At 37.7% G+C, this 16,403-nt stretch overlaps 1 protein-coding gene and 1 long non-coding RNA gene across 2 annotated transcripts; one reads left to right on the top strand and one right to left on the bottom strand.

Moving 5' to 3' along the window:
* Positions 1 to 5,624: 5,624 nt before the first annotated feature.
* Positions 5,625 to 8,378, top strand: LOC110762364 (uncharacterized). Its single transcript, XR_015835976.1, has 5 exons — positions 5,625 to 5,892; positions 6,767 to 6,864; positions 7,425 to 7,515; positions 7,652 to 7,813; positions 7,912 to 8,378. It is a non-coding gene; the product is annotated as an uncharacterized LOC110762364 (long non-coding RNA).
* Positions 8,379 to 9,326: 948 nt separating this feature from the next.
* LOC110762363 (Leucine-rich repeat protein kinase family protein) lies at positions 9,327 to 13,259 on the bottom strand. Its single transcript, XM_021964997.2, has 2 exons — positions 12,823 to 13,259; positions 9,327 to 12,627 (listed from the first exon to the last, which is right to left on the bottom strand). Exons 1-2 carry the CDS (start codon positions 12,950 to 12,952, stop codon positions 9,404 to 9,406), a joined length of 3,354 nt encoding a protein of 1,117 aa, XP_021820689.2. The 5' UTR covers positions 12,953 to 13,259; the 3' UTR covers positions 9,327 to 9,403.
* Between the last annotated feature and the right edge of the window lie 3,144 nt (positions 13,260 to 16,403).

The following is a 16,403-nucleotide window of genomic DNA, read 5'->3' as shown; positions in this document are numbered from 1 at the left end:
AAGGAGCCGGTGTACTCGAAACCTACAAAAATTTCGCGCAATTTACAAAAGGAAAAGTAGAGAGTGCATTGTCTTCTTCTTTTCTATGTATTGAATGAATGAAACATATGCAAACCTAGGTAACAGTGGATGCCTTCAACCTCATGGCTCATATGATCATATCTCAGTCTCAACATTGATCCAAGACGTGAGTCTTTGTAGATAGAAAATCAGTCTTTTAACATGCTCACAAAGAATAAATAATTTTTTACCAAAAAATAAAAGAAAAAGAGAAACAATAAATAAATAAGTAGACATTTTTCACTTGGAAAAGCATTGAAGAGTAGGTGAGGGTTGCTATAAAAATTAATAGCTGCACGCATGCTCACATTTTAAAAAGTTGATACACTTGTAGTTGACAGTACAATGCATCACTAGTTACCATGTGCAAATGCAGTGCAGGAAACCAACAGGAGTTGGTCCAAGTGGAAGGGGCTTGGATCCTTTAAACAAGAGGTCCTGGGTTCGATCCCAGGCGCTTGCGAATAAAGCAGACTTTGTTGGGAGAGGTCCCCGCTTTGCGCCCGACAGTACCTCGAGGGTTAGTCCCCGCAATCGCGCGGGGGATACCTTGGTTTTCACCCAAAAAAAAAAATGCAGTGCAGGAAAGAAACAAAGTGTCCTTGCTTGCTTGGGAGATTTTAATTTGATGGATCACCTCATAAAGATAAAGGCTCACTCTTTATATTCATGCCTAGGAAGATTCTCGTACAACTTTTTGGTTAAAATACATAAGAAAACTTCAATGCTCTTTGAATTCTCCTTGCTCACCCATGGATGATGGAGCTAGTAGGTTTCAATAACTCCGAGCAGGTCACTACTACATTTTACAATTTGCGCGACGAAGAACATTTGGTCGTGCAATGTATATTTGAGTCGCACAAATTTCAGCGCGACAGAAACTTCATCGCGCTGAATCCGTCGCGCAAAGATTGTGAAAAAAGACTTTGCGCGACCAAGTTTTTTAATTGGTCGCGAAAAACTGAACGACGGTTAACCTTCGTCACAGAAAAAGTTTAGGGACGACACAATTGTTCATCTCTCAAACCTTTGCGCGACGACAGCACGTTCGTTACAGGTACACAATGCGATGGTTTATATTCATCGCACAAAAATGTAGGGACGAGAGAACTCTTCGTGTCGCAAACATTTGCGCGACGACTTATGTTGCGTGACGAAATTGTCTTAGTCGCTTTTTTCTTTTTCGTGAGACGAAGACTTTTGTCGCGCAAAAATAAAATATATTTTTTTTTAATTTAGTTTTACGTTTTTGTATTTTGTAAAAACGTGAATTGGCGTGATGAAAAGAGTTTCGACGCGCAAAAATAAAATATATTTTATTTAATTTTAATTTTATGTCTTTTTAAATTTTGTATTAAAAAAAATTGGTTTATTTTTTTTTTGTAATAAAATGAAATTGCAATAAAAAAAAATGTAATGAAGAGAAATTTTTTTATTATAAAATAATATAAATGTATAGTACAAGAGAAATGTTTAAAATGTAATTAAGAAAGTAAAAATCTAATCAAACAATGTTCCAAAATCTACTTGGTCGTCTGGCAAATGCGGCTCGGAGGTTTGGACATTGTCGATAAGGGCAGAGGTGTGGTGGCCATGCTCGGGTTGGAGGGGCTCGGAGATCGATGAGGGACCAAAATGTGGAATTGGAATGCCGGACCGAGCAAGGGACTCTATAAGCTGTGACATCTGACCCTTAAGCTCGGCCACCTCTACTGTCAAAGCCGTCACCTGACTGTTTGACTGCGACAATGAACAGGGTCTAGGTTCCCGCCGCCGGGCATTCCCCATCCCTCGACAATATGTCCTTGGCCTCCCCTCCAGAGTCTGATCCAAGTTCTTAGAACTTCTATCTGTTCATCTTTTCTCTTTTGTCTTGAAGGTATGTCTAATAGATTACACTGAAATTTATCACTTTCAACTGCAGGTTAGTTTAGATGCAATGTTTGATGTGCACACAAAGCGAATACACGAGTACAAAAGGCAGCTGCTTAATATACTTGGCATTATCCATCGATATGACTGTATCGAGGTGAATCTGATTTTATATGGTGAAAAACTTTGCATTCCATTATTTTTATAACTTATTAACAAAGAACTACCTTATACCTTCTAAAGATGGTATAGTTCAGACCAAACAGTTTCCTGATTATCAAGGTTATTTTACTTGTCTTCATGCTATCCCGGAATTAGATGAACCTTCTAGTTTTAAGGTGGCTTCTTTTTCTTCTGAGTGGAGACAAGCAATGAAAGAGGAGATTGATTCTTTTCATATGCAAGGCACATGGCTCTTAGTTCCTAATCCAGGTGATAAAAATATTATTGGAAGTAAGTGGGTCTACAAAATAAAGAGAAATCCAGATGGTACAGTAGGGAGGTATAAGGCCAGACTTGTTGCTCAGGGGTTCAGCCAAGAGCCTGGTTTTGATTTTGGGGAAACCTTTAGTCCAGTTGTTAGACATACAACTGTGAGGTTAGTGTTAAGCATAGCTGCTATGAACCAGTGGAAACTACGACAACTTGATGTCAAGAACGCCTTTCTACATGGCGATCTTGAAGAAGAGGTTTTTATGAAACAACCTCCTGGATTTGAAGATTCTTCTCATCCAAAGTTTGTTTGCAAACTGAAAAAATCTTTGTACGGTCTTAAACAGGCTCCAAGGGCTTGGAATGCCAAATTCACAGGTTACCGACCTGCTCTTGGTTTTAAATCTTCACATTCTGATCCAAGTCTGTTTGTGCAGCATACTGGGAATGACATTATCATTTTACTACTATATGTTGATGACATCATTATAACAGGTTCTAGTGATCAGTTGATTCAAAAAGTGGTTACAGACTTAAGTGAGGTGTTTGAAATGAAAGATATGGGGCAACTCACCTTTTTCTTGGGTCTGCAGATTTCCTATAGTTCCTCTGGTGACATATTCGTGAGTCAAACTAAGTATGCCAAAGATTTACTACATAAAGCCGGCATGAGTTCATGTAAGGCCTGTGCAACACCTTGTAAGCCACACACTCAAGTGTTACAGACTGATGGTGAGCCCTTGGCAGATCCTACTATGTTTCGCAGTTTAGTAGGTGCTCTACAGTATCTAACATTTACAAGACCTGATCTAGCCTATGCTGTGAATCATGTGTGTCAATATATGAATAATCCTACTGAGGTTCACTATTTTTTGGTGAAGCGTATTCTCATATATATACAAGGTACATTGGAGTAGCTTTACAAAAGGTCCTTGGCAGCTTAATGCATACAGTGATGCAGACTGGGCAGGGGATATCAACACTAGAAGGTCTACAACCGGATGTGTAGTATTCTTGGGTAGTAATCCCATCTCCTGGCAGTCCAAGAAGCAAGGTTCTGTATCTAGGAGTTCAACAGAGGCAGAATACAGGGCCCTAGCAAACACAGCTGCTGACTTGGCATGGATTCAACAAGTTCTCTTGGATTTGAAGATGTTTCTGCCTGATGCTCCTATTATGTACTGTGACAACTTATCAGCTCTGGCTTTAAGTTCAAACCCAGTATACCATTCTCGTATTAAGCATTTGGATATTGACTTTCACTTTGTGAGAGAGAAGGTACAAAGAAAGGATCTTATTGTGCAGTACATACCTACTGAAGAACAGATAGCAGATGTATTTACAAAGGGGTTACACAGTCCCATTTTCTGACAACACTGTCTTCATCTGAGACTGAGGAGCTCAACTGGGTAGGGAAAATGTTAACCATGAGTCTGTTAGTTCATCATGTGCAGCTCACGTGCTCTCTGTTAAATCTGTTAGTGAGAGCAGCTGTATTTGTTAAGTCTGTTAGAGTGATATTAGGAGAAAAGCATTGTATTAAAGTGTGTGTTTACCATTCGATGATATCATAATCTGAAATACATAATTACCAGGATATATTCTCTCTTACATTCCCTCTTCCTTATTCTCTTGAAATCCCTAAATCTCATCCCCTTCTTCTTGGTTAAGAGGTTGGTCTCGGCATTCTCAAGAACATCAGTGATAATGGCAGCTGCATGACCAAGTGGCTCCTCAGCAGCCCTCTTCAACATGAAGGCCTGAACACCACATGAGATAAATCTGAAAAAAGTAGAGAAATATTTAGCTATAAACTTGATTGTCATTGGAAGAGAATCTATAGGAACTGCTGCAAGTAAAGCCTAAATTTGATGAAAACTAATCAACACCCTTTTGTCCACAGAGAGAGAGAGAGAGAGAGAGAGAGAGAGAGAGAGAGAGAGAGCTGGCCGTGGTGGGATATATAGCCAATGTACAAGGTTGCTGAAACCAAGGCTTCCCATCAACGTGAAGACAGCCAAAGCTCAAACAATATGGTGATGATTTCTGAATCAGCAACTAAATTGTTGTGTCTTTATGGTTAAAATCTTTTCATACTCACCTTAGGGACCTCTATCTCAACACCATCTACTTCAACTCCAACTTGCCAAGGAAAATTCACAAAGAGAAGAACATCACCATTTGGTTTTTGAAACTGATTTTTCCTTAAATATTCTTATAGAGAGAGAGAGAGAGAGAGAGGCCTACCTTGCATGCTTCTCTCTTTATCTCTTTGTGGGGGAAGAAGAAAACAAAGCCCCAAGGGCGGAAGCTTTTCGTTCTTTATGCATTCTTGGAGGAATAGGAAAGAAGATAAAAGCCCAACTTTGAGGCTTAGTTAATGTTAGGAGGAAAGCCCTCTTTTCTCTTCCTTTTTGAGCGGATGAGGGAGAAGGCCTCAACAAATAATGTACTGTAGTTCCATAGAAATTTTTCAGCCTTGGGGCAAGTCATACGGCCCATGAAACACTAATACTCAGCCGACCTGCTGAAAGCAACAATCGTAAAAAGGTCCAGATGCAAATAATCTTAAGGGGCTCTACGAATTGTACAAGGACGGTACATTACTCAATCTTACAAATGATGAGGAGTGGAAAGCATTTGAAGTTGCTCCTCACTCATGCACAGAACGTCCTCCTACACCACACTGCCATTGATGTCAAGCAATACAAGGTCAAGAGAATCAACGAGCCTAATGACACCAGACTCGAACTCCTCATAAATACGTTCAAGACCTGGAGTGACCTGATTTCCACCGCGGCCCAGCCAACAGCAGTCATCCGGGATTTTGGATTTAACTTCCACCTATAATGTTGAATTTCACTAAGCGAGTATATTTTTAGATTTCATAGAAACACAAAAGAGTGATTAGACAAGTAGCCAGCCAATTATGTTTCTCATTCTATATGGAACCAACCAACAATACAAAAAGCATAATTGGCTCCACCTAGCCCAATCTTTTTTATTTTGTTTTATTGTAGTTCAAATGAACGGCACAGATTTTTTCAAACGACAAATCTGACCCTCCAAATCAAATGGGACGAGTTATTCTTGGGTTGGGACAATATTTTTAATACAAAATCAGTAGGCAATTATTCAATCTTCCTTTGAACCCCACGGACTAGCCTTCCTCCACTCCAAAGTTTTTTAAAATGTTTATAAAAATGCTTTTTAGCCTTTCTCCATCCAAAAATGCATTATTTAGCTACATATATCCAAGACTAGATAAATGACTTGACAAAGGGTCCACTGGACCCCGACAGATGGTTGGTTGGCAAGCTTTTTACCCTCAAGTTTTACCATCCTCTACCTCCGATCAAAACTCTCTCTCTCTCTCTCTCTCTCTCTCTCTCTCTCTCTCTTTCAAGCACAAAATTGGGGGTGTGTCAAGTCCACGGAACTCTCTTCTCAAACAGAATTACAGCACAAAGCCCCAAGGGCAACCTAAGGCAAGAGCATCCCAAGACGCTGCTGTAGCAGCAGCAGCCGGTAAACTACCAACCCAGATTATGTTTTCTTGTTGGGAAAAAAGCTCTTGTTTAATTTGTTGACCTCGTTCGAATTCTTTTTTTTTCTTTCTGCAAATCTAATTTAATTTAGTTTTCGACAATAAATCTTTACCTATTTTCAATTTGTTTATTTTGCATCACTGTGTGTACTAGCTGTTGAAGAATAAAGTCTCACATCGGAAACTTGACAAAATAAAATACAAGATATAATGAATGGTTCCACTACTAATATCATCGAGGCCTTTTGTGATAAAACCACACACCTACTGGGCTTTGTAGGTGGTTAAGTTGGGGACAATATCGGTGTTTTTAGTAGTGGGCCACTGATCCGTCTTTCTGAATTTAACATGGTATCAGAGCGGGTTGATTGACTGGGCTTGAATTGGGCCTTTACCCTTACCCAATATGCGGTGTTCACATGTTGGGCTTGAATGCTTACCTTTACCCAATACGTGGTGCTTACGTGTTGGGCTTGAATATTTGAATCCGATGTGGACTTGGCTTCACGTGTGACCCACTATGTGGTGGTCCCACGTGAGGGGGCGTGTTAAAGAATAAAGTCTCACATCGGAAACTTGATAAAATAAAATACAATATATAATGAATGGTTCCACTACTAATATCACCGAGGCCTTTTGTGATAAAACCCCACACCTACTGGGCTTTGTAGGTGGTTAAGTTGGGCACAATATCGGTGTTGTTAATAGTGGGCCACTGATCCGTCTCTCTGAATTTAACACTAGCATCTGTTACATATGTTTTAATGTTTATATGAAATTCTTTTGCTTTAATTGTTTACATTTCTTGCTAAAAGGAAAGGAAGTGAGGAATATTGATGTCGTGTTTCCTTGCAGATGAAGACCATCGTATCAAAAAAGAAAAGAAAAGAAAAAAGGCTTGGTATTGTGTTATGTTAACAAAAATTTGGAATGGGAGGAATCGGTAAAAAGAGGTATAAATTTTTACATCTCTTGTTTGTTGGTTTGTGATATTACACTTTTGGAATGAGTTTTTATCCAAGTTAGCCTAAATTATGTTCTTAATTTCTTAGTTGTTAGATTTTAGAATGAGTTTTTATCTCAATGATATTACCTTAATGAATTCAATCCGGCTTGATCCAATTAGTAGCAGAGTTCATATAAATACTAAGACAATGGAATAAGATTGTTGACTTAATTTTCTGGTGGGAACTGCAATCTACCATAGGCTAATTACATCATTTTATATTTCTTGAGTTGTAGGTGTTGTGCTACAAATTTCAAGTGGAACCAAGTATTATTCTACTAAGATTTATGATCCAATCTTAGATTGTGGTTAAGTAAAGCTAGCTATCTACACACATGCTCATGAGTCATAACTGCTTCAATCTGCATTATGTACAAATTTTTTTTTTAATGTCATTTTCAATACTTCTTGCAATGCTATGAAATTTGTTACTCGCTTTGCTATTTGTGAAATATAAGGGTTTACAAATTCTAATAATCTTATAATGCTATTTTGTTAAATTGCAAGATGTTTTGCGACGCATCACCACCCTACAAGATTTGGAAACAAAAATGGTTCACAACACAAGGCTTGAGACCAAGTGTATTGAAAATATCAGGTGAAAATGTTAACAAAGCATCTATACATTTTCAAATTGCTATACCTCTTATTAGACTTATTTCATTTTTCTCCTGTCAGTATGCATATGATAATTGTTTTCATAACATTAACATGTTTCCTTAACCATGTTTTAGGAGTTCTGTTATATGTAGAGCAAACATTACACATTTTGATACACGTAATGGATGGTGGTACAAAGCGTGTCCATCTTGCTACAAACAACTAAGGACCATTTCCCACACTGATCGGCTGGTCTGTCCAAAGCACAACACAAAAGATCAAGCCCCTTTTCCTTGGTAATACAAATACTAACAATTACTTTCATCTAATTTTTTCATAAAGTTTGAGCACAGCTATACTTGATATTACAACATCACATAAATTTCAAATCCAGGTTTAGCGTGGGATTGATTCTTGAAGACGCAAGCGATGAGACCAATGCCATGATCATAGTCAAAGCAGCACAGCATCTATTAGGGATTTCTTACTGTCATTTGGTTGTTGAAAAGGGTTTTACCAGCCAAGAAGAATTCCCAGATGCAATTCTTCGAGTCAGAGGCCAGTATAAATTATATGAAAGTAATTGTATTATTAAGGGAGAGGGGCTTGATCTTTTGTGTTGTGCTTTGGACAAACCAGCCGATCAGTGTGGGGAATGGTTTTTAGTGGTTTGTAACAAGATGGACATGCTTTGTACCACCATCCATTACGCGTATCAAAATGTGTAATGGTTGTTCTACATATAACAGAAGTATCCTAGAACATGTTTAAGGAAACTGGTTAATATTATGAAAATAATTATCAAATGTAAACAATGAAATAAGTCTTGGCTCTAATAAACTAGCTTACCACATTTTTTTGTTCTGTTCCTTATTAAAGTTTGAGTCTTTTGGTTTGATTTTGCAATGAATATTTAGTAATTTGTCAAGCTTCTTCTGAGTATGTTATCAATTGATTGCATACACTGAGGTTATAGTTTTGTGCATTAGATTAATAGAATACTTAATGCATTCAAATTGTGGTTTGTGTTGTTAATACAAATCCACATGCATCAGATGTTTTAAATGTAATGAACAAAACTATAACCTATAGCCTGTTATTTCTGTCTTTATTCGGCTTCTATAACCTATAGGTGTTTATAGGTTATTTATGCTTTTATAGCTTACTTCTCCATTAGATTAACTTAGCCTATAAATGGCAATACATGTATCAGTTTTGACCATAGGTGTATAGATTATCTCTGCTTCTGTACAACAAACTTGCTCATGGTTTGATTCTGTTATGGGTGTTTGATTCTATTAAAGTCTGGGTCTTTTGGTTTCATTCTGTTATAGGTATTTAATAGTTTGTGGCATTTGTCCACCAGATTCGTAGAATGCTTGGCATATTTAAACTATGTTTTGTGCAGTTTATTTTTTGGCCTTAATTCTGTAATAACAGCCATTGTCTTCACTAAAATTTTCCCATTTGTCTACACTAACACCTACCATTTTCCAAATTTGTAGCAACAAAATCAACACCCATTGATTTGATTCTATTAAAGCTGGGGTGTTTTGGCTTAATTCTCTTATAACTATTTAATAAATTGTCACAATTGTTCCAAGTTTGTTATCAATTGATTAAATAGACTGATGTTATACTTTTGTCCATCAGATTAATAGAATGCTATTATCAATGGAAAACCATGTTTCACAAGTTGATGGTAAGATTCAACAGAGAATTTGTAGTACTTCACACAAGAGTTTATATATGGGCAAAATTGAGGGGATTCTTTAGCATCATGAATCATGTTTGTTTACAAGAATTACAGAAATAAAATTTGAGTATGAAATTAAATTACTTTGCAAACTATGTAACAGTTTTTTGACAGAAACTAGAATTTAAAATCAAAATGGAGGAGGGGAACCATAATTGAAATCCCCTTGGGTGCTGGATATCTTGATTAGCATAGCTAACACCTCCTTCATGTTTGGTCTTGACTGTGGTGCCTCAGCTGTGCACTTTATGCCAACCTTAAGCAGCTCACACATCTCCTCTGCCCCATCAACAAGCCCAGACCCCATAAGCATAACGGGTATCACAGATCTATTGAATCCGAGCCGTCCATTTCCCATTACCCTTCTTGCCCATTCTACAAGGCACTCCTCTCCTCCATCCACTGCCCTCCTCCCAGTTGCCAACTCCATTGCCAGCACTCCATAACTGTACACATCCCCTTTTGTTGTGGCTTGCCATGTCTGCCCATATTCTGGTGCAACATAACCAACTGTCCCTGCCACCATTGTGCTCACATGACTATCCCCTGCATCCACTATTCTTGCCAACCCAAAATCTGTAACTCTAGCCTTCCCATCCTTATCCAGCAGCACATTGCTAGCCTTCACGTCCCGGTGCACGATTGCAGGGAAGCACTCGTGGTGTAGAAACACCAAGGCTCGAGCCACATCAACAGCCACATCAACGCGTCTGCACCATGTTAGTCTTACTCTATCGGACACAAGATCCTCCAAGCTCCCACCTTCCATGTACTCATAGACTAGTATTTTTTCTGATCCATAAAGGCACCAGCCATGAAGAGTTACAAGGTTTGGGTGAGGCCAGCCAAAGCCATTTCCACTAAGAACCTCCATTTCAGCTCTGAATTCTCTTTCACCTTCAAGCCCTTCTCTTTGAAGCTTCTTCACGGCTACTACTCTCCCATCAGGCAGTACTCCTTGGTACACTGTCCCAAACCCTCCTTTCCCTAATATCCTCTCTTCAGAAAAATTGCACGTAGCTTTCAAAATGTCAGCATGTGTAAATGCTGTTTTGTCCAAACGAATGACCTTGACGGTATCTGATAGCCATGGTGATGAACCGGTGGAACTTGAGGCCAAGTCATGCTGGTATTTGACGTCCTGCAACAGATATCCTGGTTGCTCTGCAGGGATCTTCCCAAATAAGCAGACTACAAGTGACAAAACTCCACATATCAAGACAGCAAGTAGTAGAGCCAAGACCACCATATATGCAGCAAACTTTGTAGGCTTTTTTAGGTTCACATTTGATTTCTTTGCTCTTCCATCTGTGGGGTTGTCAATGAATGGTGGAAGTTGCAGGAGGGGGTCACCAAGGTAAGAGTCTTTCTCAAATGTTGCCAATTGCCCACTTGAAGGAATTACACCAGATATGAGTGGATTGTATGAAATGTTGAACTTGCTTAGCTCAGTCAAGCTGTTTAAGCTCACAGGGAAGGTGCCAGAAAAATTGTTGTAGGACATATCAAGATTCTGCATGCACTTAATATTCCCAATTTGCGTTGGGATTTGGCCTGAAAAATTGTTCGTACTGATGTTGAACACTACAAGTGGCAACTGACCAATCTTTGCAGGCAGTTCTCCATTCAATTTATTGAAACCCAAGTTTATCATACTAAAATTTTGCATCTTACCAATATCAGGAGGTAGCTGACCTGAAAGCTGATTCCCACTCAGTTGAAGATAACCAGAGATTTGAAGTGTTCTTACTACAGAACCAGCAGCACATATGGGAAAGAGGCCATTTCCTTTAAGTAGCCGATCCCATATGCTTCGACAACTCTTTCTAGTGAGGATTGTATACACAAAACTGAATGGAGGGTAATCTGCAGGAATCCATCTCTTCATTGCTAAGCACTCCCCTGATCCAGCTATGATCTGGTCACTGTCCAGATTATTTGTTTCAAATGTTGGCTTAACATTTTTCCCAATCTTTGTCAATTCAGATGGGATTGGACCAGAGAGCAGGTTGTTGGCAAGATTAAGCCACAACAAGCTAGTACAATTTCCTAACTCCTGTGGAATTGGACCAGTTAGCAAATTGTTTGCAAGCATCAACCACAACAGAGAGCTCAAGTTTCCTAGGGTGCTGGGAATTGCACCAGTTAGGGTGTTGAAGGAAAGGTCTAGTGCTTGGAGGGACGGAATGTTTCCATACTCTGGTGGTATAGTTCCATTGAATTGATTGTAGGCAAGGATCAAGAACTTCAATTTTGGCATTTGAGCAATTTCAACTGGTAAAGGACCTGTAAAGTTGTTGTGGCTGAGGTCTAACCTTGAAACATTAAGAAGCTTGAGAATTCCAGACGAATATATACCGCCGGTGTATGAATTTGAGTGCAATATAAGAAACTTCACCTGTCTGAATCTCCCAAAAATATCTTGTATATCCCCTCCAAAATTGTTCCTACTCAAGTCCAAGAAGGTCAAGTTGTTCAAATCCAAAAGGGTTTCTGGGATCACCCTATAGAAACTGTTGTTGCCCAAGAACAAAGCTTGCAGACTCGAAATCCTTCCAATCTCAGACGGAATTGATCCTGTAAAATTATTTCCCCAGAGATTCAATATGACCAACCTCTGGCATTTTGAAATCTCTGCTGGAACAACACCAGAAATACCATTTTCTGACAGGTCCAAAACTACCAAGCTACAGTTATTTGTGAAAATGGACGGCAAAATAGCCCCACTAAGATAGTTTTCAGCTACTGAAAATTCCCTAAGCTTGGTGAATCCATTCCATATCTCTCCACTAAAATAGTTTGCGCTCAAATCCAAGTACTGCAATTTCAAGCAGGCATCAAAGCTGTGATCAATCCTACCAGTAAAGTTATTTTCTGAAATATTAGCAACCACCAGATTATTGCAAATTCCAGGAAAGCTCATCTGCAAATCCCCATTAAACCTATTGACAGCCAAATCAAGAACCTCCAACTGATTCAATCCATTTAAGTTGAGCTCACTGTCAATAATGTTATGTGATAAATTGAGGTATTTGAGGCTGTGGCATTTACTGAGGTCCTCTGGGAGAGCTCCGCTTAGAGTGTTTTTCGAGAGGTCGAGGTGTGAAAGTGCTGTGAGTGCCGAGAAGTTTGGGAAAATCTCACCAGTGATTTCGTTATCGGAGAGCTCAACGACACTGACTCTCGTGTCATTGTTGCATGTAACTCCATGCCACTGGCAGGGGTTGTTGCTGTGCTGGTTCCATTGTGAGTATTGACCCTGATTTACTGGGTTACGTTGTTGCAGAAATGCTTTAAGGCGTAGCAGAACTTCTCTGTCTGTGTCTAGAGAATCTCCGGCAACAACAGAAGCTTCTGTCAAAGACAAAAACAACAAAGTTGTACTTGTTATTATAAACAGAACAGAATCCTCGAAAAACTAACCCATGATTGCCTGCACATATTTGCAACTGTAAAGAATCATCATCGGGAAACGATCACATGGGTTTAAATTAAAAACAGAAAATAAAACTGCCCATATAAAAAAATCTCAAAAATCTCAACATGTACCTGCTGTGATCAAGACAAGGAGGGCTAAGAATATGGAAGACAATATGAGCCATGAATTAGTCTCCTTGTTTGAGCAGTGCATGATCTTCTGGCCTCTCGGATTTTTGTTTGCAAAAACTTTGGTGTTCATCAATTGCTAGAGTCGCATGAACAATTTTCTCATAAAAACAAGAAAAAAAAATTAAAGAATTATAATTTACAGGTTATGAATGTGCGTGTGGAAGTTGAACGTGTTGGAATGTCTTTGAAGACAGAGCCTGCATATTTACACGAAACCAGACCTTGGAACAACGAATTTTTCTTCCTTTTTTAATTAAATTGAAGTGATTTAATATTAGAGAATTGATTATTGGTTGAAAATGTTAACGATGTTGGTTAATTGCGTTGATTAGTGAAAGCTCTACTATTACTAATACAAGAATTGCTTGCTGGGAATGAGGTAAGGGGCCGTTGAGCCGCCCATGTTGACCGGTTCATTTAAACCGGCTTGGCATTTGACTCAGGACTCAGGACTCAGGACTCAGGACCCAGGAGAGAGAGAAAAGACCCACAGAAAAAAAGAGTTTCATGTCCATGTCTTATATGCTTTCACGTTGGTTTGTTTTGGATTCTAGAATTGACATTTGTTTATTTTTTATTTTCATTTTTAGTATTTGGACAAATCATATGCTATAAATAATAATAATATAATTGAGAAAATAAGCAAATTTAGACAAAAGGAATAATAATTTTCATAGTCAAAGGACACCCGTGGTTTTGGAATTTGATGCAAAACCTTTGAGAAAATCATAATTACCCACATAGAAGTTGAGTTAGACCCGTTTCCTTCATGTTAAAATCCAATTAATAATAGCAGTAGTTTGCATGATGATTCTTGTAACCAAATTGTTGTCAAATCTTAGAAAGACAAATCTTGGAATGCAGGGTACAATTTCATTAGCATTTGGTACAATTTGCGTATGCTAAAGTTGGTGGCTCACCTAACAAAGATTTTTTATTTTATTTTATACAAAGACGATATTCTACTTAAATCTAATCTAAATTAAGGAGAGGGAATTCGAACTCGGATATAAGGTGGGGAGCACATCCGCTCTAGTCGATTTAGTTAAGCCTGTATTTGCTCACCTAACAAAGATTTAAATTTTAAAAAAAGACAAACATGAAAAAATAAGTACACCCTGAAAATAATTACGTGAATAATTCTTTGGTAATAACTTCTCATTTTGATCTAATACGAGCTGTTCAAATAAATAAAGACTGCAAATGAAGCCAACAATGAGAATCTTTGGCTGCTTATGATATAATGACATAATTAATAGCAGAATAAATAACCTTTTGTATATAAGACAATAGCAGAATACTTCCCAACGACTTCTAGATGGGAGATTGTCCACACCAAAAAAAACTTCTAGATGGGACCTTGACTATCTGAGAAGGAGCACATCTGCTTATTGGTCACATAATCTACAATTCTGCAGAAGAATTATTTGTTTCTGCGCAACCAAACGTACCTTCAAGGAAAAGTGATATTTAAGTCATCTTTTTTTAATCAACAATAGTTTCTGTTGAGACAAGCATATCGCATACGCTATACAAAACAAGCAAAAAAGTCCCAGACAAAGCAGACAGAAAATTACCAAAGAAAATGACATTAAAGACTTCTAAATTGCTTCTGCATGGAAATCAAAGTAACCGGTCAAAGAACATGTTTTTCATTTGTTTTCATTTTCATGGTTTTATTTAGTTTCTAAGCCAAGATATGATATGGCATGTCATTGAGAGAGAGGCTTTAGTGGTGAGTTTTCAAAGGTAAGTGGGCCATGCAATGCAATTATCATCTGCGGTCGGCCAACAGTCGTCATCTTTGATTTGGGTTCACGGCAAAGCTAGGGAAGCTATTCCATGTACATGTACTTGGGGACGTGGGCAATCACTATTTGCTTGATTTAATAATAAATCATATTTTAATCAAGTAATTAATAAATTCAAAGTCAAAGTGGAAGACTCTGTTTTGTCAACCATCTTTGTTGGGTGCGTGCGTGTGTGTGTGTGTGTGAGAGAGAGAGAGAGAGAGAGAGAGAGAGAGAGAGAGAGAGTGTGTGTGTGTGCTTTGTTCTTCTTCTAGTTGGAGTGTTATGATAACAAATTCACAATGGCAAAATTAATTAATCATATTGAAAAGCTTTTTTATTTTTTATTTTTTATTTATATAAATACAATGATGATCCTCTAAGAAGCCTTTATATTCATGTTATTGTAAATAATCTTGAATTTTTAGTAGAAAAGAACCTTTCAAATTCATAAAAATAAAAATAAAGAAAATGCCAAGCAGTATAGAGTCAAACTTAAGCATTTCAATTTATCTAATTTGCCGCTAGATAAATTAATATTAACAAGAAATTAAGCGTGTGAGTGACAACAAGATAATGAAATGTTTTGAAGCTAGCACTTATCCTCTAGCAGTGATGAGGTAATCGAATGTGGACATATGGAAACTGAGTTCTTGCCTCTTATATTTATATAAATCATTGAGATGAGATTAGAGATTTTAATCATATACATTTAGAGCTCCATCTAGTTTATAGCTCTCAGCCAAAAATTCTGCAAAATATTTTATAATTGGATTTGAAATTTGATGCATATTGGCCGCCCTTGTGCATTTAAATATTAGCATGCAAAAACAGACTGAGGTTAGGAAAGGAAGAGAATTAATGTCAAACCTTTTTTCATGACTTGCTCAATTATTCAACTAGACAATTTAAAGAAATCTAAACAAAGATCAACAAAGATAATAATCCAACCCGAGACAAGATCACAGAAACTTTGAAAGGGAATTTATTTTTAGTTAACAAATCTCAGACGCTTGGAGACAAGATCATAGTAACCATACGGCGCACAATTGATGATATTTTCTTTAAATAATTTACCGAATCATAAAGTTGAAAACTTTGCAAGATCAAGATACGCATACGTTTGAGGTAGCTATTCAATTTCAAAGCCAAAATAGATTAGCTAAACCACATATATTGAGAACAAAGTAAGCCTAACCCAATTGTAACCAAAACCACAACTTCTTCAACTTTTGCCTACCCACTACACTAAAGGTTTCTGTTACAAACTATGTTCAAGATCCGTGAATCATGTGTTTTTAATCAAAATACAACTCAATTAGTGCATTAATTAAAAGATTATTAATTGCTAATCTATGGTCAATTATATACAACAATCCCCACCCCACCCGTGTGCAGAAAGTTGTGATCATTTTGGTTTAAAATATGCACTCATAGTCTTCTTGTTCAAACTTTTATACTTTAAAGACTGGAGACTGGACCATAATAGTATATGAATAAAGAAATTAAGTTCACAGTTCACACTATGGCTATCAACTATGTGCATGCTATGCTAGCTATAGCTAAAACCCTAAACCCTATGTCCAAAATTCTAATAGCAAGGAAGTGTTTGAGAGGTTCTTCTAGAAAAAGTGCTTCTAAGTTGAAACGGACCCCAAATCCATTTTGGCTTAAATGGCCCTGTACTGCTCTCATCCATATCATAACCTCTTTAACTGCACTTGCAGTGCA

Source organism: Prunus avium, chromosome 5, assembly GCF_965620075.1.
Source record: "Prunus avium chromosome 5, drPruAviu1.hap1.1, whole genome shotgun sequence".
Classification (NCBI taxonomy): domain Eukaryota; kingdom Viridiplantae; phylum Streptophyta; class Magnoliopsida; order Rosales; family Rosaceae; genus Prunus; species Prunus avium.
Note: the sequence above shows the minus strand (reverse complement) of the source record. Positions and strands in the feature narration are given on the sequence as shown.

Excerpts from the sequence above, each read along its gene's own strand:
- LOC110762363 (XM_021964997.2), bottom strand. The coding sequence starts at position 12,952 with ATGAACACCAAAGTTTTTGCAAACAAAAATCCGAGAGGCCAGAAGATC. Across the intron at positions 12,628-12,822 it reads CCTTGTCTTGATCACAGCAG|AAGCTTCTGTTGTTGCCGGA; the intron begins GTACATGTTGAG and ends TGTCTTTGACAG.